Source organism: Gasterosteus aculeatus, chromosome 4 (genome assembly GCF_964276395.1).
Source record: "Gasterosteus aculeatus chromosome 4, fGasAcu3.hap1.1, whole genome shotgun sequence".
NCBI classification, from domain to species: Eukaryota; Metazoa; Chordata; class Actinopteri; order Perciformes; family Gasterosteidae; genus Gasterosteus; species Gasterosteus aculeatus.
The window spans coordinates 25052974-25076314 of NC_135691.1; the positions used below are offsets into that span (position 1 = coordinate 25052974).

Sequence of the window (23341 nt, forward strand, 5' to 3'; positions counted from 1 at the left end):
CGCTTTATAATTTAATCTTAATTAGTCACCTTCATTCAGTGTATTTTCCATGATTTTTAAGTAAACTAGATTGTGTTGATGCAGTATTTGAGGCCTCAGTTGCAGATACAGCATGTGTAAACCGCAGCCAATTAAACTGAATCTCTGTGTAATTACCACTAAAGGTAACTAAGAAAAACTAGAAACAAAATCAGAAAAATGTGGAAATAGATAATCTGCTTATAGTAAGAAAGTAGCCCGCTTACAGTTATCAATTTTGTAAAGACGTATGGACATTTATTTTTTACTTGCAATGATTCTTCCCTTGGTTGTTTGTCCACGATAAAATCTGTTAAAAAAAATTCTTACTCGACACTAGTGTAAAATCACTAAACAGGACATTTATTAAATAATACTTGTGCAAGCAGGAGAAAGAATTGCCACACATAAAAGTCATGTGTCAAGGCAACTTAAAGGTCTTCATCTTCGCCTGCACAAACGAGGGGTTGTGGGGGGGTTAGTTGTGCGGGTATGTAGGCGATCATCTTAGGCGCCAAGAGATTATAAACAATGAGGGACATCTTGATTATCAGATGACCCAGAACACAATGTGCCTCTGTGTGAGAGAGACTTCCTGTTGTCTAAGTGATACTGACTCAGGTGGACTATTATTCCTCAGTGATGGAAGGTAGTCTCCACTCAAACAACAAGAAACATGAAAACAGACACAGATTAAAGCCTCTGTGGCTGAAACAGCTACAGTACACAAGTTTTCAAAAAGAAAATCAATTATTTGCATTACTTTTATATTAGTGAAATAAATACAGAAATGTTAATTAGGTGGGAACTACCATAATCCATCCAAGTCCATCTGTACAGGTTCAAACCTGGCTGCGATGAGTCAGAGACGTCATTAGTTTAGTTGAACTTAAGCTTAACAACACTCCACACACACCAAGGAGCGTAAAGCTAATACCTTGTTAAGTCATGTGTGACCAGTAACAGTTAAACCATCTGTTGTGACCTCATTAGACCCTTTGTCTGAAAGGTGTTGGCTGTGAGGCCCACACAAACACAAACACACCCCCACACACACACACACACACACACACACACACACACACACACACACACACACACACACACACACTCGCACACTTGGGACAAAGTAAGTCAATACATACAGAACTTTCAGCCAGGACAGTGCTGTTAGCTCCCACTGTGAAACACAATGTAAAGGTTAATTTATTAGTCATGTAACATGCGTATTTTAGTAAAAGCACTTTTGGAGTTATTTTAATCCAAGGGTTAGGGTCCATCAGACGGTCCACAGAGGCAAAATACAAGTTTAGCAAGGCGGTGAGAGATGCTAAACGACTGTACTCTGAGAAACAGAGTTCTCAACACAACAGTTCTCAGCAAGTGACTCTGCTTCGGTTTGGAGAGGCCTCAAACACCTCACAAACTATAAGCCAAAAAACCCCCACTCCATGAATGACCTCCGCCTGGCAGACAAGCTGAATGAGTTCTACTGCAGATTCGAAAGACAATGTCCTGATCCCATCCCCCACAGTTCCACCAACCTGCTGCAGTCCCCCTCCCCTCCCTCCCCCAGCCCATCAGGTGCTAACGCCTCTTCATCTATATCACCTTCCCCTCCCCCACCAGCAACGACCCTCTCTATTCTGGAGAGAGACGTTAACCGGCTCTTTAAAAGACAAAATCCCCGTAAGGCAGCCGGTCCGGACTCCGTCTCCCCTCACACCCTGAAGCATTGAGCTGACCAGCTGTCTCCAGTGTTCACTGACATCTTCAACACCTCCCTGGAGACATGCCACGTACCAGCCTGCTTCAAGGCCTCCACCATCATCCCTGTTCCCAAGAAGCCCAGGATCACAGGACTCAATGACTACAGGCCCGTCGCCCTGACCTCTGTAGTCATGAAGTCTTTTGAACGGCTAGTCCTGACCCACCTGAAGTCCTTCACCGACCCCCTCCCGGACCCCCTACAGTTTGCCTACAGAGCCAACAGGTCTGTGGACGATGCTGTCAACATGGCCCTCCACTACATCCTCCAGCATCTGGACTCCCCAGGAACCTACGCCAGGATCCTGTTTGTGGACTTCAGCTCTGCCTTCAACACCATCATCCCGTCTCTGCTGCAGGACAAACTCTCCCAGCTGCACGTGCCCGACTCCACCTGCAAGTGGATCACAGACTTCCTGTCTGACAGGAAGCAGCACTTGAAGCTGGGGAAACATGTCTCAGCCTCTCGGACCATCAGCACCGGTTCCCCCCAAGGCTGCGTTCTTTCCCCTCTGCTCTTCTCCCTGTACACCAACAGCTGTACCTCCAGTCACCAGTCCGTCAAGCTCCTGAAGTTTGCGGATGACACCACCCTCATTGGACTGATCTCTGGTGGGGATGAGTCCGCCTACAGGTGGGAGTCTGACCATCTGGTGTCCTGGTGCAGTCAGAACAACCTGGAGTTCAACGCTCTAAAGACAGTGGAGATGGTTGTGGATTTCCGGCGGAACAGAGCCCCACCCTCCCCCATCACCCTTTAAGAATACGTGTTCAAGAATTGGAGCCTGGTCGGGGTTATCAAAAATTCAGCCGAACGACTTCTCTCGTTCTGGGAAATTTATTTGTCAGATCACAGGTCAAGTATCAGCGCTGCGTTTGCAAAGGCAGGAGCAGTTTAGGCAGCACACAGGCCGGAAGAACAACTAACCAACATCAGCAAGAACATCATGTTTTATAACCCTTGAAAGACAGAGAAGCACAACAGAGAAGGAAAGATTTCTATTGGCCCTAAACTGGCGTAGAGGAGGACCTTGCACCTCCCTCATCTAAAGATCCGGTCACATCCAATGTCCAGACTCCTGACTTAACGTAAACATCAGCGAACAGAGTGTGTATGTTGAATAGTGTTGGTGTGTCTCTAAACCCCCCTTTGGCTGGTAAATCTGCTAGTTGACCCGCAGACCTTGCATTCCTCAGCCAGGACAGAAACTGACTCCCCATCTTGTCAAACTCGTGTCTGCCTGCTCGGCACATCCTGCTTCCCCCCTTACCTAACTCTTAAATCAAGACAAGACAGCGAACCCCCAACTAAGCCCATGAAAAGAACTTGATTATCAACCCTGTGTGACTCCCCGTCACTATTGTGGATTCCTTCCGTTTCCTGGGCTCCATCATCACCCAGGACCTCAAGTGGGAGCTGAACATCAGCTTCATCACCAAGAAGGCTCAGCAGAGGTTGTTCTTCCTGAGGCAGCTGAAGAAATTCAACCTGCCAAAGACAATGATGGTCCACTTCTACACGGCCATCATCGAGTCCATCCTCTGCTCCTCCATCACCGTCTGGTACGCTGCAGCCACAGCCAAGGACAAGGGCAGGCTGCAGCGTGTAATCCGCTCTGCAGAGAGGGTGATCGGCTGCAATCTGCCGTCCCTGCAGGACTTGTTCGCTTCCAGGTCTCTGAAGCGAGCTAAAAAGATCGTGGCCGACCCCTCTCACCCTGGACAAAAACTGTTTGTGCCCCTTCCATCTGGCAGGAGGCTGACTATAACATTCCACCGGTTACTCCCCTTCACACTGCACATGCCACTTTAACTGTAATTCATCACTTTGTCGTCACTCGTCACCTTGTTACTTGTTTGTTACTTGTTCGTTAGTGCACTTTATGCTTAATATTTTTCTTTTTAACTTTTTTAATATTTAAAATGTTTAACTTTATTCCCTTGTTTTATACTAACCCATAGCCTTATTCTACTAACCCATTGCATTAGCATTTCATTTTACTTTATTTTATTACTTGTGCACTGCTGTCTTGTCTGTCTACTGTCGCGCACTAACCGGCAAGACAAATTCCTTGTATGTTTGGCATATTTTGGTAATACATGTTTCCTGATTCCTGATATTTTATGATTAACTGATTATTGTTGCCTGAATGGAAATAAGTATTTCAAGATTTTATCCTAAACCGCATAAAGTATTTTTGTTGCCTTGATCAAATTAAGTACTTTTTGTGTGAGATGAGTTTATTTTGCTAAGACCAAATGTTTGACACGTTTCTTGTAATTCAACACAGAAAATGAGTATTCATTTAATCTTAAAATATAATACAAGTCTTTGTATGAGGAAGGTTTAGTAATTTGTCTAAATTACTATATTGTGACTTTAAAAAAATGATTTATATATGAAATAACACGATGATTTATTATTTTTCAGTCTAAGATCTTTCCTCATGAGATTTTAACTGAAATATTATTAATGAATTATTAAATGCCGGTAAGTGAGGTTTACTCTCTGTGACTAACCTGAATACACCAGAAAGAAATGAGTGAACAGTAAATGAACCCATTCACTAATGCAGACGACGAGAGCTGTCCATGCATGCACACAACTATATAACGCAGTCTAGTTTGCACACAGGTAACTTCGACATGTTAATTCATATTATACACACACATGCAATCCATGCAAGTGCATGTATAAAAAGCATCATGTGAGCTGAGGTAAAGGCCAGTAGTGAGTTATGCAGTCATGAATAAATTCACACACACACACACACTGCATGTTCTTATATTTAACCACCAGGCATGCGCTCATAAATAAATAATGCACAACCCTTTTGAGGCCGAGCTGGTGATATTTAGCAAAACATTAGTGCCAAATAAATACGCGGTGCGCACGGAAAGAGAGAACATCACGTCTCTTGCACGGTTGTTTTGCAAATCTCGTTGTGCTGCCGCTGTTCATTGTATTATTCATGCAGAAAGCAGCCTTGTTATATCACACAAATGCAAACATCACGGCAATACACTTAAACTGGATTCATGCTGCGCCCTCCCAAAACAACTATTTAACAGCAAAACACAGAATACGAGGCATGAGCTTATATATCGACAACGCACACTCGCACGCGGATTTCTGATCTGAAGTGTGACCTCAGGCCGGCCAATCATGTTTGACCACCTGCCCTTATTAATCAGCCGCCCCGCTGCTTTTAAACAGCAATATGTCCTAGTGTGAATGTGTCTTAAAGGTGCTATGAGAAGCACATCAACATCTTAAGAACTACATTTCATTGAGAGACTCTTTGGTAATTGAAAGACTCCTTCTTTTCAAAATGATTTGGAGGGACATCCTCACGCAAAGCAAAAAGTCGTTGTTTTACCAGCTCCAGCTTATCAGAGAGGTTGACATTTCCAGACCAGCTGGCCTCGACCAATCTCTTTCTCTCTCTCTCCCTCTCTCTCACTCAGGTGCCCTGAACCAGGGCAAGTGGGGTAAGAAGTACCCGTCCTGTAACAGCGCCAGGCAGTCTCCGGTGGACATCGACGAGACGTTCACCCAAGTCAGGCTGCAGTACCAGGATCTACAGCTCGAGGGCTGGGACAAGCTGACGGCGGAGTCAAGCACCATCTACAACAATGGCAAGACTGGTATGTTGATGTTTTTCCACTTCTCTCGCGTTCCTTGCCTTCTTATATTTTTCCTGTGGGTCGCATGTTTGCAATTGCACCCCACAGGAAATCAAACCACAAGCGTGTGTTGAGAGATGAGTGATGTATGGGGTCTTTTTTCTTTTTCCTTTTAGTCCGCTGCATAATATCTATGGACATGACTTTGAGATTAGTCTGATGCTGTAGAGCACACCATGTTGAGTCAGACAATAAAAGGGAAGGTGGACTAAGTAATTCAGTGAGTGGCACCCAGAGGGACAGCGGTACCCCACATGAAGAGAAAGATCGTGTCAAGAGGCAGAGAGCAACTAAAAGGAGAGGAGAAATGAGGACGTCAAGAAGATGTCTGCCCTGATAGAGAAATTCAATCTGTCATCACCTTCTTTCCAATACATCTTCGCTCTGAGTGTGTGTGTGTGTTCTCTCCACAATAATGGTCCCCAAATTAATCTCTTTCTCTGTGAAGTCAGAGAGGAAATTGCTATTAAAACATATATTGCACCACTGTCATGATATTAAGCAGGAATGGTAAATGGTTTGCACGGTCTCACCAACAAACTGTGAAGCAACATATAAGCCAAAGAGTTAACATGCTGCCCCACGATGCAAATGTAGAGAGGCAAAAGTGGACTGGTGAAATGTTACTGTCTGCTTTGATATGAGAAGGATCATCTCCTAGTGTACATTGTTATCAGTAATTCCCTTCTTATCTATGCTGCTTTTAAAAAATGATCATTCCAAGAAGCTCTAGAAACCAATGATCCACTACTTGCCACCTGCCATACAAGTTATCAACTAGTTGGATGACATTGTGGATATCTGCTAAAAAGACGAATATTTGTTGAAGACCAAAATATACGGAAACACAACTCTTAACGAATGCTGATATTGCATAATTATTGGAGGATCAAGTGTTTTTATTGTTGATTGTTAGATGACAAATAATCCGGGAATAGACTGCTGACAGACCACATCCACCTCTCATGCATGAACAGGTAAATATATCCAAGCCAAAGCACCCAGAGACCTTTTCGTCCTTTAAACCTTTGGAAAACATGGAGTTTGCATCTGTTGCATCACAGAAGAACAGTTTTGTGTTACTTTTTCGCAGTTGCTCAGTGACAGAAGTCCTGAATTTGGTAGAGCTTTGAGGCCTGGTAGCAAAGTTTTAGAAATTGAAAGTCTGAAGCAAAGGGACGTCCAGACCACCGTCACAATAATTATAACTATGTGGGAATCCACACCGATGAACGATAACATTCTGTAAGCAGGATTTTGGTTTGGGTTTCTCTTGTTCATAAATCCGCCGTGCAGAACATTTTTTAATAACCATGTATTTATTCTTGCTATTACAGTTAGCCTTGTTAGCAGTGACGGGCCTGGAGTCTCGCTCTGACAGAAACATGTTGTTTGCCTTTCCCGTTGTTGTGTGTGTGTGTTTTAGTGGCCCTCCGCGTGGAAGGGGAGTTCTTCGTGAGTGGAGGAGGGCTGAGCTCCAGGTTCCGCGTTGGTACAATCAACTTCCACTGGGGGCGCTGCAATGCAACATCCGAAGGCTCTGAACACAGCTTGAATGGGATGAAATACCCTCTGGAGGTGCAGAGCTGCACAGCATCTCTTTGTCTGATCACCAGCACATTTATTGATCGTCTACCAATGAAGACTGAGTTTGGCTAAACTACTCGTCTCCTGCTCTCGTAAAGATGCAGATCTTCTGTTACGATTCAGATGACTTCCAAAGTCTGGATGCTGCCGTGAGGGATGGAGGGAGGATCGCTGCCTTGGCTGTGCTCTTTGAGGTTGGGTGAACGTTGTTGAGTTTTGCCTGAGTCCGATTCACCTCAAATAAAAAATAATAATAAAGTGATGAAATGTAGGTGTATATTTGTAATGAATTGCAATTTTGTTCTTTTCCACAGATCAGCTTGGAAGACAACGAGAGCTTCAGTCCTGTCGTAGAAGCCGTCAACACCGTCAGCAGGTTTGGTAGGTTCCCTCTACATACGAGTCTGTGTCCTCTACAGAGAAATCAGCTGGATGCAAGGGGGTGACTTTATTAAAATAAACACATTTAAGGAAGGATTTGATGTACTGTTCATCAGACAAAATACTGACCGTGTTCAGGAGAATTGAATCAAAACAGCAGCAGATGAAGTGTGTCAATAAGAGTGACATTGGATTAGACTCCACACCGTTAGCGTTATTATCAAGAGAGACACCATTTTGCATTATGCAGAGATGTTACAACCATTATTACACCACATTTGCTTTTGTCTCCTATGACGATAAGAGGTTGTTGAGTGGCTTTCGATGAACATTACGATACATGTCATAGACCTACCAAACTGCTTGGTGCCTTTGCTTAAGGTATTACATTTCTTACTTATGGGACTTCTTTTTTTTTTTTCTTCAACCAGATAAGAGCGGGTCGATGGAAGCGTTCACCTTGCGGTCCTTGCTGCCTAACAACACTGATAAATATTATATTTACAATGGCTCACTAACCACACCTCCCTGCTCTGAGACAGTGGAATGGATCGTCTTCAAACACACTGTGGCCATATCAGAAACACAGGTCAGCAGGTTTTATCACACACACACACACACACACACACACACACACACACACACACACACACACACACACACACACACACAGGTTTTATGAAATGTTATGTTTAAATATGCAAATTAGGCCTTCTCTTATCTTATTCAATATGTTCTTTTTTTAGAACAAAAATAAGAAAATTGGATAAAGCCAGGTTAGGTATCTTTGTATCGCTCCATATATCAGAATACTGTCAACTGACATAAAAAATGCTTAGGCCATATTAGACAAATCCAGCTGTAAATGAACTACATATAACTACAACTACTATAACTACAGTTCATCAGAATATATATTTTTTTAAAGGAAGGCAAGTTGAAAATTGATATTTCTTAAAATGAGAAAAAACTAATTTCAAGAAAATGGCCATTAAAGAAATATGTTAAAATTTTCACATTACAGTTAGGGTATAAGAAATAATGTTTTATTACCATGAAACATCCCCCGGTAATTGCTGACATTACAAGACAGTTGTGTACTATATTAGAAAACAATTGACTCTCTATAAGTTTACTGTCAAACAAACATACATAAACATTTTCCCTCTTTCTCACTAATCTGACAGAAGACATATTCGGAAAACCTCAGTTTTGGCGACGGGGCATCCTGCCGTAAACAGGACAAACGTCTTTCATTTTGTCGGAATTATTGCCGCCTGTCGTTGGAGTGATGCAATGTGACAGACTTAGCTAAAAACAAGTGATCTTACATAATATGTTATTTATTGGTTATGATCTCGTATTGACCGCCTGTCCCGCACCAACCACAAAAAAGCCAACAAAATAACGTTCCTGCAGTTTGATTCCAGAGAGAACCCGCATTATCGAATGAAATCATCTGTGGAATAAACATCAATTCTGTAGCCAAATAACAAATTGTGAATGAGGTCATGAAAGTGGCTGTGTCTGTGTGTGTATTGCATTTGTCTGTGTTGGCATGATTGAAACGGGGATGCCAAGGCCTGACACTTGCACATCACAGCTCACCCCAAAATAGAGCAGCGGTGGCTTTCTGCCTCCGCCTGGCACCAACACGATCTCCTAAACTCTCACTCACACACATCAGCTGCACAGAAGCAGGGAAAGATGCAGCAGACAGGTCTTCATTCCTCTGTTTCTCAGTGTGGTTCTCCCTCTCTCCCCCTGCGCACAGTTGGAGATGTTTTGCGAGGTGATGACCATGGAGCAGGCCGGGTACGCGATACTGACGGATTACCTGCAGAACAACTTCAGGGAGCAGCAGCAGCAGTTCACGGGTCAGGTGTTTGCCTCCTACACCGGAGTGGAGGACGTGCCCACACCCAGTATGTCAGCCAGACACCCACACAGACAATAATTTGGTTAGAATTTGGTGGTCACAAAGAAGTCACAAAACCAGTCCAATAATTCAAATGATAATTACGGTAATTTCACAGGATCAGAAAAGGAAGTGATGGCAATTTGAAAAGAAGTGGATGCCAATTTGTAGGCAAGGACATACATTCGCAATGAGATGATTCTATCATCATCAAATGCGGAATTATTTTCATACCCGATCTTTAGATAACATGTTTACTGAATCATTTTTTTGCATTTATACTTTTTCATTCCCTCTGCAATGGTAGTATTTGTAATCTTGGTGCTAAAAAGTGTAGCAACAAATAACTTAGTGCTGCTGTTAGTGCGTTGGCAAAGACCTCAATATTTATTTACAGCAAATGAAAATATTAAACTAAATCTCAGCATGTTTGAAACTTTATCCTAAAGCGTTTTGAATATTTTCACTAATTAAATTTCCACAACATTTTGGACTGCATGGCAGAGAAAATAAACCCTCCCTACCTTGTAGGTCAATATAAACATTACACTATTAATATAATTCTTCTCCATGACTGAAATTAGTCTTCTGCTGACACCGAAGTGGAAAAACTGTCCTCTAAGGTCAGCACACGATCATCGAAAGACCAAACTCACGACGCTCTCCATCTTCAGCAAGGCCACCCTAAAGTAAAGTGGGTCTTCTGGTTTGCCAGCAACTTTGTGCTTTTGGACCTCTTTTCCTCCCAGCGTAGGACATTTATTTGCAGCTAATCTCATTGCTACACTCACCTCCTCAGCTATTTTCTTCCATTTCCATTCCACTTTCAATTAAATTCGCACTAATCAATAATCAACCTTTTTTACCAGTCCTGCTCTCTTTTACTCTTGCCGCCATTTTTAGCCTGCAGCTCGGAGCCGGAGAACATTCAGGCCGACGCCCAGAACGACACAACCATCGTGGTCACGTGGGAGCGCCCTCGCGCCGTTTACGACACCACCATCGACTGGTACACCGTCACCTACCAGAGGCTGCAGGGCCGAGACCAGAGCCAGCAGGACTACAGGACGGACGGGGACCAGGACGTGGTATGAAATATCCCTCTGTGTGCATCAACCCGCAATACAATATTCTCACCATATTCAAGCCACAATATGATCTTATCAACATTTTTTACATGTTGAGTATTTGGATAACGTATCTTTTTCTTTCATGATTTTTATGTGAAGTGAAAGAATAATTCACAGTAGAGAGGGGGGGGGGGGGGGGGGGGGGGACTTCTGCAGTTACCGGGAGAGGTGTGGTAAGATTTTGCAGTAGCTCAGCTAATTTGAAAAAAACTGAACTGAATTATGATTTCTCTTCAAAAGACATCATTCTATTTGTATTTTTAGGGGTTAATAAATACACATGTAGAATTAGAAATTAAATAAAATATTTGGAAGGGCCCATTAGAGTCATTAGCAACCCTGTCTTTAACCCCAAAGTGAGGAAACTCACTAATGTGACTTTCCAGGGCGCCTTCATCCCCGGCTTGCTGGCCAACAGCAGCTACGTGGTTCAGGTGGTCGCGGTTTGCACCAACGGACTCAGAGGACGATGGAGTGACCAGATTATAGTGGACATGCCGTTAGAAGACCCGGGTACAAACGTACACTGACACGCACACACACAAAACTCTTAATTTCCTATATATCGTAATTCTTTATCCTTTACATCTCTCTCTAGAGAGGAATTCAGATCCTGAAGCTGTCACAAAAGAACTGGGAGGCAACACTGAGGTAGGTAGTTTAACCTGATATCACATAGCATCTGCATTTGGTTGAATTATGGATTGAAACTCAGTGAAACTAATTATTACGCAAATTGGAGGCTTGTTGAGTGTTTGGCGAGAAGTAGAAAAGGTTGTAAGGGGATTTTCAGAGTGTATAGTGGAGATAAAAAAATAAATTTGACCATGTGTTTTGCTCTCTTCCGCACTGCAATTATGGAGATTACTTTATCTTTTATTAGCACTCTAAAGCCAAACCGAAGACGCCAGAGAACCAGAATCAGGTGGATTTGTCCCCAGACGACCACAGCCCCGTGGAGGAGATCCCAGTGGAGCAGACCAGAGTTTACCAAAACCAGCCCGAGCACAACCAGAACCTCCCGGTGCAGGTCAGCACTCGCCCCCCCCCAAAGACCCCGTCTGAGTATCTGGTCCTGCAGAAAACCAGAATCAATCAGAATGGGAAAAAGAAAGCCGGTGGGAGTAAGAACTGGATTCACGGCAAACCGGGATTTGACGGCAATGGCGCAATATGGGTGACCGAGGTAACCGAGCAGCCGGGCTTCCTGTTTCCAGTTGCCCGGACAACGAGGCTGCCAGCAGTTCGCCGAAAAATCACAGAAGAGGCCTCGTTGTCGATGTTGCCACATCAGGTAGTCTTTTCAGTTTTTATTTCATTCATCGTTAAACCTCATTCAACGTACACCAAATGTTGAAAACAACTCAGAAAGTAAATGCATTAAAAGTGTAGTGTTTTATATGAACACACACACAAAGACGGGTCTCGTGTTCCTGCAGTTTACTCCAAGAAACCCAGTGTTTTGTTCTCTGCCCCTCTGCTCGCAGTCTGTGGATCACAGCCCACCAGACCAAGCTGGAGACGGCAGCCTCCCTTCCTCTCAGTCGGCCCTCTCCACCCCTCCTGGGGAGGACATCCATGTCACAGATATCTTCTATGAAGACACAGTCACCAGCTCCCCACTAGAGACCACCGCCTCTTCAGAAACAGGGTCTTCAGATGCTGCTTCTGTGTTTCCAGGTCAGATTTTTGTTTTATTTTGTCTCCTCATAAATTGTTGGTACTTCAGTGCCAGGGAGAAATTTAAGGTCATGAATATTGTATCAGGGACCAGATTTTTCTTACCAAATCCTTCTCATTCCTTCTGCAGAAATCAAAGACGACATGTTAAGTGTGTTCAGATTTTTTTTTTTAAATGAATTTAAATCTCTTAACCGATCCGTCAGTGTGACAACCATTTAGCCTCTGGGGGCAACAGACTTCTGAGCTTGAGGTGAAGCCAGCTCGGTCAAGACTCAGTCCTCCAAGCGCGAGTCATTTGTGGACCTTATTTATGCATGTGTTTCGATGTGCAAAACACAAACACATATAATTATACAATAAAAGGGAAAGAGAACATGTCATAACATAAGCATCATATATTAATCTAAAAGCAGCATTTTTAAGAAAGGACAAATAAAGATTAAGAAAAAGCTACTTCATCCAATTAACATCTTGAGACGTGACAGTGGAGGTGGAGTTGAGACACAACATTTTTTAGCTCATTTCAAACAGATATCTGCACATGAATGCAGATACATTTTTAAATTAAACTAATAAAAAAACAAATCCTGTGTCTTTGGGGAAGACACCTAATACCAAATAGCTGTGACTACGGGCGGGAGTGGTGCGGATGTCAGTTACTGATAGCCAGGCGCTTCTGTGTATGGTAGCTCCATTCACCTGTGTGTGAATGCGTGAATGATGACATGTAGTGAAGAAGCACTTGGAGTGGAGGGAAGACTAGAAAAGCCTCTACAAGCACCGTCCATTTACCATATGCTCAACAGCTATTTGAAACAATGATTGCAGTAATCATTGCAATAAGCCCAGAGATGAAGTCAAGTTGGACTAATTGACTAGTATTCAGTCAGATTTCTCCAGTGTTATTCAATAAATGCTTTGTCAAAAATTCAAGGATTTTCTTAAATTTCTTAAATCTCAAAATTGTTTAGTTTATTTAGTATTTTGTTGTGCATATTTTTATGCATGATACAAACATGATAACACATGCATACACACGGCCGAGATCATGTTGACGTACAATCTGCCCCAGGTGATCGAGTGGACAGGGTCCCCCTGCCGCTCCCCGAGGACGGCGATGCCCCTGTGAACGAACCGGTACCAGAGGTTCCCTCCACTCCCTCGCCGCTGTGGATTACGGCAAGGGCGGCGACCGCCAGCAGCACCCTGGCCGAGTCGGTCTACAAATCCTTCACCACCTCCTCTCTGCTGATGGTGCTGATGCATACAACCCAGCCGATGTTTAATGGTAAGATGCAATACAAGGTTATGATGATACATGACTATAGAAAAGAATAAGCTGGCGTTGATGATGATTCACATCATAATCAGCTTCGCTCGCCTCCGGTTCGGAAAATAAATATGCTCGACTCTCACTCAATGATGTCATACTCTCCAGTATGGCCAGTCCAGTCGGGAGATTAGTATCTACTTTTGGGACTCTTCTTCTTATCTGTGGCTCAACGGCGCTCTCTGGTGGCTGTTTTTTTCGTTCTCACGGAATGTAGGGCTCACTTCCTCTTGCACTCACTTCTGCTTCTTCTCACCAAGCTGCTGATGAAATATTCATTCAGGAGCGCAGGAAATAAATTCTTCTTGAATTGTGTGCTCGCCGTGGGCGTAGTGATGATGGAAAAGTTCTCCTGCGTGAATATCTGGGAAGTTAAAAGACAAACACGAGGCTTCTTACCTGGATTTCTTTTTTCTTCATTTTACTTTTCTGCTTTTCCAAATTTAAGGTCAAGGACTCCACCATTGGCCGCCCCTCTGGCAAACTCTCCTCACACTTCTGGTAGATGGATTATTTGTCAAACCCATAAATCCTGCAGCCTCTGTCGCAGAAAGAGGATCTACTGAATCCTCATCCACTCATCAATGACTGAACCCTGTTAATAAATACATCAGCGGTTTGCATCCCTCGCTCTCCCTTCCCGAAGATAACAGCTGTGGCGTTTCTTTCATCACGACAAGTCTTCTAAAGAGCACTCCGTTGTGGATTTAGAGCACCCTCTGATCTCTACCACTTTGAGGTTTTGAGATAGCGTAATCACTGAGCACTCCCTGAGTCTGCTGTCTGATTAGGGCTTAAGTACCATCGATTTATAAAGAACAAACACCATTGATGAAAGTACCCAAAGTACTGAAAATACAATTCAAGATGCTGCGATTCAGGATCGCTACGACAAAGAGAAAGCCGGGACAAATCTGCATGAAGAATATGATCTTTCTTTAATTCAGAGGGATGAAGCACAGACTGGCCACCTGAAGAAAGCAGGTCAGGATCTGGCCTTTAAGGCAACAGGCCCAATCGGGAGTTTGTCCGTGTCCCCCCCCACCCCCCCACCCCCCAACCCCAAACCAAATCCCACTCTTCTAAATTTAGCTGTCAGCTCCAAGGTGGGGGAAACCGTGAAAAAGGGTAGATCGACTGCGAGAGAGATGGGGAAAATCAAGGTGATGGAGGAGGAGGGGAAGGTGGAGGGGGCAAAAGTAGAAAGAAAAAAGAAAGTCAGTGATGATGAAGAAGAAGGTATCAAACCTCTAGGGGAAAATGGTGATGTAAAGGGTGACAGCAATAGAGAAACCAGATCTGGAGGACAAAATGGTCTCTGGCTGTACAAACCTACAGCAAAGTTCACACTGTTTGACAGCAGTTGGGAAAATGTTGATCGACACCATGTGGGGGGTCAGACAGAAGTGTGGACAGTCACGTTGTGGTGGGTAACTGTACGCCGGAGGACGGCGAAGAGGGACACAGATATGGTAGAACAGAAGTAGGTCCGTTTATAATTAATAATAATATGGAATAAATATAATAACGATCAAGTCAAGTCAAGTCAAGTCATTTTATTTTGTATAGCCCAGAATCGCAAATTACAAATTTGCCTCAGAGGGCTTTACAGTCTGTACACATACATCATCCTCTGCCCCGAAACCCACCATCGGCACAGGAAAAACTCCCCAAAAAATGAAAAAAACCCTTACAAGAGGGAAAAAAGGGAAGAAACCTTAGGGAGAACGTCAGAGGAGGGATCCCACTCCCGGGATGGACAGACTACAATGGATGCCATGTGTACAGAATGAACAATGTATAATACATGCAATTCCTATGACAGAAATGATTCAAGTAATTGTGAGTAGTAAGCCAGGTGCACAGCAGGACCACTGCAGGGGCAACCACCATCAGATAGAGCCACCATCCACAGAATCCTGTGGGGAGGGAGAGCACAGAGATTTTAGGAGAGGGTAATGTCGGTTTATGAGTAAAGTAATATGATTGATATCTAAAATAATGATGATGATGATGATGATGGCAGCAGCAGGCGTCAGCATGGCCACGGTAGGTGTCAGGACCAGGGTCCCGAAGGAACCACGATCTATGGAGACCTGATAGGGAAGAAAGCACAAAAAAAACTCCCGGAAAGAAGCTGAATTAGTCATGTGCATTAATAAAACTTGAATTATGGTAGAAAGAGAGCGTGAGAGAGGAGCTCGGTGTGTCCTAAGAATTCCCCCGGCATTCTAAGCCTATAGCAGCTTAACTAAGGGCTGGTCCGGACTAACCTGAGCCAGCCCTAACTATAGGCAGAATCAAAGAGGAACGTTTTAAGTTTTACTTTAAAAGAGCTAACCGAATCTGCCCCCCGGACTGAAAGTGGAACCTGGTTCCACAAAAGAGGAGCTTGATAACTGAAGGCTCTGGCCCCCAGCCTACTTTTTAAAACCCTAGGAACAACAAGTAACCCAGCATCTATGGAGCGCAGTTGCCTTGTAGGGCAATACGGTGTTACAAGCTCTTGAAGATACAACGGTGCCTCACCAGCAAGTGCCTTGTAGGTGAGGAGAAGTACCTTAAAATCTATTCTTGATTTAACAGGGAGCCAGTGCAGAGAAGTTAATACAGGAGTGATATGATCCCTTTTCTTAGTTCTTGTTAATACACGTGCTGCAGCATTCTGAATCAGCTGGAGAGGCTTAAGAGATTTATAAGAGCAGCCTGATAACAAAGAATTACAGTAGTCCAGTCTGGAAGTGACAAACGCATGAACTAATTTTTCTGCATCACTTTGAGACAGGAAGTTCCTGATTTTTGATATGTTACGTAGATGGAAATAGGCAGTCCTTGAAGTCTTCTTTATATGCGAGTTGAAGGTCATATCCTGGTCGAAGAGAACTCCCAGATTCCTGACGGTGCTGCTGGGTACCAGAGCAATTCCATCCATAAAAACTGTATCACGCGACAGCTGGCTTCGAAGGCGCTCTGGGCCTATCAGGATAACTTCCGTTTTTTCTGAGTTTAGCATCAGGAAGTTGCCGGTCATCCAAGTTTTGATGTCTCCAAAACTTGGATGACCGGCAACTTCCTGATCAGAATAATGACTTTGCCAATACCTATAATCTATATGATTCAACGATCCTTTTTCTTTAGAATTAACTTAAATTGTAGAGACCCCTTAAATGATCTCTGTATCTCCCTCGCCCTCTTTGTCTCTGTCCGTCCCCCTCCACCCTCCCTCCCTCTACCTCTCCTCCCCCTCAGAGGGCAGCAACAGCAGCCACGAGTCTCGGGTGGGGCTGGTCGGAGGGGTGGACAGGGAGAAGAGGACGGTCGTCCCTCTGGCCGTCGTCTCCACTCTTACCACCCTGTGTCTGCTGGTACTGGTGGGCATACTTGTCTACTGGAGGTACGCACACACACACATGCACACACACACATACACAAAGTTAATTTCTGCACTTGATTTAGATTCAGGTGCGTTTGTGTCACAGAAACTGTGTCCAGGCGACTCATTTCTATCCAGACGACAGTGCGTCCCCTAAAGTCATATCAGCTCCATCGACGCCCCTGCTGCTGGCCACCGGTACAAACACACACACACACACACACTCACTCATAGGACTTAATTACGTTATCACTGTGACATCAAACTCTTTCTTTGCAGACGGTCACGAGCCACTGACAGTGAAGCAGTTCGTGAAGCATGTCATGGAGCTGCACTCCGCTAACACCTTCTCCAAGGAGTTTGAGGTGTGTTACTAATTAGTAGAGTATTTGAGTTCAACAAAATGTTGTGAAGTTATCCCCAAAGGGGAAAATAAAGTGTCACAAGATACTTTGAAGAGTAAAGGTTTGACCAGCCCAGAATAACGAGATCCCTTTTGGCTCTTAAGTAGACGGTTCATTTCGTGTCACAGCTCTTTAATGCTCCTCCATGTGTCTATTAACGTCATGTTCTTCAGAGATATTGTTTAGCTCAGCCATGATTTGTAGCTTCCATGAACAACATCTTGTTCAACAGAGTGCAGGCGCGGAGTTTGGTACTTACAGTGGGACATCCAAGTCGGCAAAGTCCCCAAAAAAGCAAGAAAGGACTACAAATGCACGTCGCTAAAACGTCCTGTTTTTCAAGTTTATGTTTATGTTTGTGTCTCACTATTGACATATTGTAATGTTGTTACGATGTAACAGCTTGTGGACAAATTTCAACAATAATCACATCTGCATGACATCTGTCACCTGTCTCCTAGCATGAACCCCCCTGAGTAACGCACACCGATAGGATTAATACCCATAGATGACATAACGTACAAATGAAGGAGCTTTTGGACCAAGCGAAGCCTTTTAATCAGACTCTCGTCTGTAATAGTAGATGCTTTAAAGCGTAGAGTAAAAGGCTGTGGCTAACACAAAGTCCACAGCTCAGTTGGGAATATTAGTGCATTTCCCAGTTGGCCCCGCCTCTCTGTGTGTATCTGAACCTCATATTCCTGTTCCTGCACTGACTCCCTGTCTGTCTGTCTGTCCCCGCCCCCCCTCCTACTCTCCTTTCACCACCTCCACCACCATCGTCGTGCTTTCTGCATCCTCACCATCCTCCATTAGATTGTGAAAGAGTCCTATGAGGTAAGACACCTGCAGTATCGACCCTAAGCGGGTGACGAGGTGTGTTTTTATTCCCCATACAAACTCTGGAATGTGTGAGCTTTATCTCAAATGAATTCTCCCTGTTAACAACAGTCAGCTTGTGAACCGCAACTTCTGTTTTCACCTCTGATGTTGAATGTAGAGTTGGTTTTTGCCAGGTTCTGGATTAAATGTGTTAAAATATAAGGATTGTGAGGCAGAGTTTGTATTAGAAGCAGATTTACAGACAGCTATTCAAACTGAGATGGAGCCAAGGACACTCACAGTATAAGTGGCTTTATAGACATTTTATCCACATTTTTAAAAACAACGAACATTGCTGCAGCCTCTGATTGTCCCACTTTTTTTATTAAATCTGAGGTTAATATCAGTATTGGTCATAGGTCCATGGACTAAACATAGGAAGTTGATGCAGTCGATCTGACGTCAACCGATTGTTTGTGAAGCGCAGACTCCAGTGGGACAATTTAGCTGTTACCACCTTTTGCTTTTTTTGAAAGCAGAAGTGATGCAAGAGGGTCTATCTGAATACAACTGAACCTGAAAACGTTACAGTTGCATTTCATAAAGTAGAAAAACACTGCGAAAGAGCAAAAAAGTAAACAACTTTTGGTCTGGGAGTGTTGTCTGGTCTGGGACACACACAGTCTGTTTATCTCTAAATGGGCCATTCTTTACTAAATGAACATCATGCTGGATTGCTGACTTGAAACTTTAAAGATTAGACATAACTGTACTACATTTACTGAGCATATAATCTAAGAGAGAGGTAAAGTCATTTTCATAGACTTCAATACAGCCGGACTCCTTTTGCAACTAGGTGAATTCCTGATGGTCAGTTGAGAGACTGCAGGTTAGAGTAACTCCCACATTGGCTTCATGTTTAGAATCTTCACCTGCATAGATCACAAGTCAAGCACTTTTCTTTTTTATAAGCATATGCTACTAATACAACCCTTATATATGCGTTTTATACATTAACCTTCTTAATTCAATTTACAACTGTATTCTCAGCAGCTCATTTGTCTGTTAGTTTGTCTTTGACTTTAGACTATCGTCTTGTGATACTACAGTCAGCTATAGACCAACAGAAAACCAAGCAAAACAAGCGTGTTCAGCCTCCTCTGAGTGACATATTTGTGTTTGTATATTTATTTTCAGGAGGTGCAGGCGTGCACGGTGGAGATGGGCATTACTACAGACAGCTCCAATCACCCCAACAACAAAAGCAAGAACAGATACATAAACATACTGGCCTGTACGTCACTGTGCAACACGACCACTTTTCGACACACATGACCGTGAAAGCCAGCATGTGATGAAGCTCATTAATCCTTCCCTCTCCCAGACGACCACAGTAGAGTCAAACTCTCCAACAGTCTGGACAGAGATGGGAGATGCGGAGACTACATCAACGCTAACTTCGTCGACGTGAGTGTGTTTTTTGGAGCCTCGCGGGTTGATAGGCGGGCCGACTGCACATCCCATTCATTGTTTGCCTGGCCTTGTGGCGGTTTCCTCGGCAGGGTTATGAGCGGACGAGGGCGTACATCGCGGCTCAAGGGCCTCTCAGAGCGGGCAGGGAGGACTTCTGGAGGATGGTCTGGCAGCAGAACATCGGAGTCATTGTCATGATCACCAACCTCAAAGAGAAAGGACGGGTAGGAAGATCACTCTGACACAAACTCCAGGCAGTTTTGAGTATTCATCTTTATTAGTGTTATTTCCTGTGGAGGCCAAGCTGGAGCTGCACAACCTTGTGCTGATTGTAGTGTCTGGGAATTCTGTTTTGTTTCACTCTAAAAACATCAAGTTGATTTTGAGGACTTCTTCACGTAATCTATTCAATTCAATTATTTTTCAACTTATTTTGCGTAGCCCAAAATCCCAAATATGAGGGCTTTACAATCTGCACACATCCTCTGTCCCAGGGCACATATGTAGGTTAAAATAGTTGCCTAATGTTAAATTACATTTATTAACATTAGCTTTTTTTTACACATCCAGCAGGTACAGTCAAACACTAGAATTGATCTGGACTGGTTTGTCCAACGTTCGTCCTCTTGGAGCTGCTTGCTCTCTTGGGGGAAATATCCAGCTCCTCAAATGCTAAATGCTCCACTAAGCCCCCGGCTGGTAGCCAGCTTTGTCTATCTGGTGTTTGATGCTGAGCAGGTAGTGCACAATGGGACAATAACAGCTTTTTAGCTCGAAAAACAACTTCAGCTGACCCCCCCCCCCCCCCCCCCCCCCCCTCCTCCACCCCCCTGGGGAGAGTGGTGAAGCTGAATCACAACAGTAAAGCTACTGACTGTCAAACATAAGTCATCTGCTCTGTCGTCTTTCCACAGACAAAGTGTGACCAGTACTGGCCAGAGAAAACCCAGGAAGAATACGGCCCGTACCAGGTGACCCTGAGAAGCAGCAAGACTCTTGCTTACTACACACTGCGGACGTTCAGCGTCCGAGACACTGCAAATAAGGTAACACGCACCCACAGACACACAGACGCACTCTCCATCTCTTTCCAACACACTCACACACCAAGAAACAGTGCTGACGGTCCAAATTGAGTTTGTAAATCAGTTCCAAACAAATCTGTGGGAACTTAAAATTTGAATTTCTGGTCCTTCAGGCATCTCAGAGAGTTGAACACACTGTCCTCCACTACCACTACACCCAGTGGCCAGACATGGGCGTCCCAGAATACACTCTGCCTGTGCTGTCCTTCATCAGAGCATCATCCCGAGCAAGGACACAGGAGATGGGACCCGTTCTGGTGCATTGCAGGTGTGTATCTGTTACTATTCCACATGTGCCATGCGGTAAATCAAAGTATTTGACATGTGATGTGTGTCACAGTGCCGGCGTAGGACGAACCGGAACGTACATAGTGATAGACAGCATGCTGCAGCAGATCCAGGATCAGGGTACGGTGAACGTTCTCGGTTTCCTGAAACATGTTCGGACGCAGAGGAACTTCCTGGTTCAGACGGAGGCAAGTAAACTCACACGAGGACCTCGTGCTTTTATGTTTGTGAGGACGTGCCTTGACAGAATGCATCTGATTCTAACCTGAACCGTGACTACAAGTCCAAACCCTCAAACAGGTCTTTGAAGGCCTGTCCCAAAGCAACAAAGAATCCTCGCAAGTTCAAAAGTGAAATTGTCCTCACAAAGATAGACACAGACACACTCCATCATCGGATGTCCTCAATGTGCATCCAGTCGATCCTCGCTGTGTCATTGTTTCTCCTTCTGTCGCTCTCCTGCAGGAGCAGTACGTCTTCATCCATGACACTCTGGTTGAGGCCATCTTGAGCCGTGGCACCTCAGTGACCTCTGACCTCCTCCACACCTACGTGTCCGACCTCCTGACCCCTGGGGCGTCGGGCAAGACACGCATGGACAAACAGTTCAAGGTACATCATGTTTCCACCATAATTTATTCTCTTGTTTTCCCTTTATATCCTTTGTATATATATATATATATACATACATATATATATATATATATATATATATATATATATATATATATATATATATACATACACATATACATATATATTTATATATATATATATATATATATATAGGACTTTAACCAACACTTTTCGGCCATATTACCATCACGCAGATGTCCACATTCAATTGTTGTCAACTTGTTTTGCTGTGTTTCAGTTGATCAGTCAGCGCCAGGCGAAGCACGCAGACTACAGCACTGCCCTGAGGGACGGCAACGCTGAGAGGAACAGAGCCAGAGCTCTGATGCCTGGTGAGCAGGCCCAAGTTTTTTGATGTTTCATCCCCACATTGTTGGACCTCTTGGTACCGGGCCACACAGAAAGAAAAAAAAAACTCCCGTCAAAATGATCCACCTATATACAGTCTATATACTGTATGGAGCAGCTCTCCTTCCTGGAGTTGGCCACCGCATGTCTACGGTAGCCCAGAGCGGTCAAACCCCAAAATTGGCTCATTTAAAGCTAATTCTCAAAAAAAGGGCTATATATTGTAAGATTCTACACACTGCGCCTCTGAGTCAGAAGGAGATGGAGGTGCACAACAACGCGTGCCTTGTTGTGATTGGTTACCTCACCAATGTGGTGAATAAGGGCTATTGTCTCCTTGTTTTTGTGCAGTGGAAAGATCAAGAGTGTGTTTGACCGCTTCAGAGTCAAACTGCACCGGGTACATCAACGCCTCCTACGTCATGGTGAGCCTACTAGAAACTGTTTATTGATTTCCATTTTACCAACAAAACAAGTATTTTTACTGTGCTGGTGTTTTCACAGGGACACCACCACAATAAGGAGTTCATTGTGAGCCAGACTCCTCTGAGGAGCACCGTGGAAGATTTCTGGAGAATGATCTGGGAGCACAGCACACACACTGTTGTCCGTTTGCCACACACACATTTTCAGGTATAACACACGCGTACACAAAAAGCAATTATACAATGGACATATCTTTCTACAGTACACACATAGGATCTGACGTGTATTCCTGTTTGTTTCAGAGCGAGGACAGGGAGTCTTGTGTTTACTGGCCCAGTAAAGACCAGCCAATGTGCTTTGAGGGTTTCACTGTGTCATATTTGGGGGAGGAGCTTGTGTGTCTGTCCAATGACGAGAGACTCTTGGTGCAGAACTTCACAGTGAACTCCCCACAGGTAAAACATGTGCACACACACACATTATTCTGTGTTTTATATATAGTGTATATACATGAATAGCTATTTTTCTGTACCTCTGTATAGAGTGTGCTGGAGGTGCGTCAGTACAGCGCCCCCTGCTGGCCCAACCCAGACAGTCCTATCAGGAACAGTTTTGATCTGGTGAGCGCAGTCCGAAAGCAGAGCAGATACTCGGACGGGCCCACGGTCATACACGATGCGTGAGTACTACATAGACTGGATCGGGCTTTCATGTGACACTTTCTTTATCGGGGTAAATTTATATGTGTGTGTGTGTAGGTTGGGAGGTGTGACATCAGGGCTGTTCTGTGCCCTCACCGCCTTGTCCAGTCAGCTAGAGGAGGAAGGAGCGGTCGACGTCTACCAGATGGCACGGATGACCAACCTCATGAGGCCTGGTGTTTTTAATGATATAGTAAGCACACACACACACAATACCCATTTTGCTCATCATTGCTGCACCTCAGCCGCTAACCAATGACATTCCTAGGAATTAAGAAAAGGAA

General features: G+C 44.1%; 1 protein-coding gene across 2 annotated transcripts in view; it reads left to right on the forward strand.

The window, feature by feature from the left end:
• ptprz1b (protein tyrosine phosphatase receptor type Z1b) overlaps window positions 1–23341 on the forward strand; it is a 52200-nt gene that overhangs the window by 26171 nt on the left and 2688 nt on the right. Inside the window, exons 3-31 of one of the 2 annotated variants that reach the window (XM_040174374.2) lie at window positions 5254–5433; window positions 6899–7050; window positions 7158–7253; window positions 7374–7440; window positions 7872–8029; window positions 9215–9365; window positions 10262–10446; window positions 10875–11001; window positions 11087–11139; window positions 11372–11782; window positions 11976–12168; window positions 13244–13459; window positions 16751–16895; window positions 16981–17072; window positions 17154–17239; window positions 18095–18115; window positions 19298–19394; window positions 19485–19567; window positions 19663–19797; window positions 20488–20619; window positions 20772–20926; window positions 20999–21134; window positions 21412–21558; window positions 21821–21914; window positions 22282–22355; window positions 22435–22563; window positions 22659–22811; window positions 22899–23035; window positions 23115–23250. In XM_040174374.2, the coding sequence (XP_040030308.2) occupies window positions 5254–5433; window positions 6899–7050; window positions 7158–7253; window positions 7374–7440; window positions 7872–8029; window positions 9215–9365; window positions 10262–10446; window positions 10875–11001; window positions 11087–11139; window positions 11372–11782; window positions 11976–12168; window positions 13244–13459; window positions 16751–16895; window positions 16981–17072; window positions 17154–17239; window positions 18095–18115; window positions 19298–19394; window positions 19485–19567; window positions 19663–19797; window positions 20488–20619; window positions 20772–20926; window positions 20999–21134; window positions 21412–21558; window positions 21821–21914; window positions 22282–22355; window positions 22435–22563; window positions 22659–22811; window positions 22899–23035; window positions 23115–23250 (3941 nt within the window). The remainder of the gene's footprint in view (window positions 1–5253; window positions 5434–6898; window positions 7051–7157; window positions 7254–7373; window positions 7441–7871; window positions 8030–9214; window positions 9366–10261; window positions 10447–10874; window positions 11002–11086; window positions 11140–11371; window positions 11783–11975; window positions 12169–13243; window positions 13460–16750; window positions 16896–16980; window positions 17073–17153; window positions 17240–18094; window positions 18116–19297; window positions 19395–19484; window positions 19568–19662; window positions 19798–20487; window positions 20620–20771; window positions 20927–20998; window positions 21135–21411; window positions 21559–21820; window positions 21915–22281; window positions 22356–22434; window positions 22564–22658; window positions 22812–22898; window positions 23036–23114; window positions 23251–23341) is intronic. The other variant, XM_040174375.2, reaches the window with a different exon arrangement.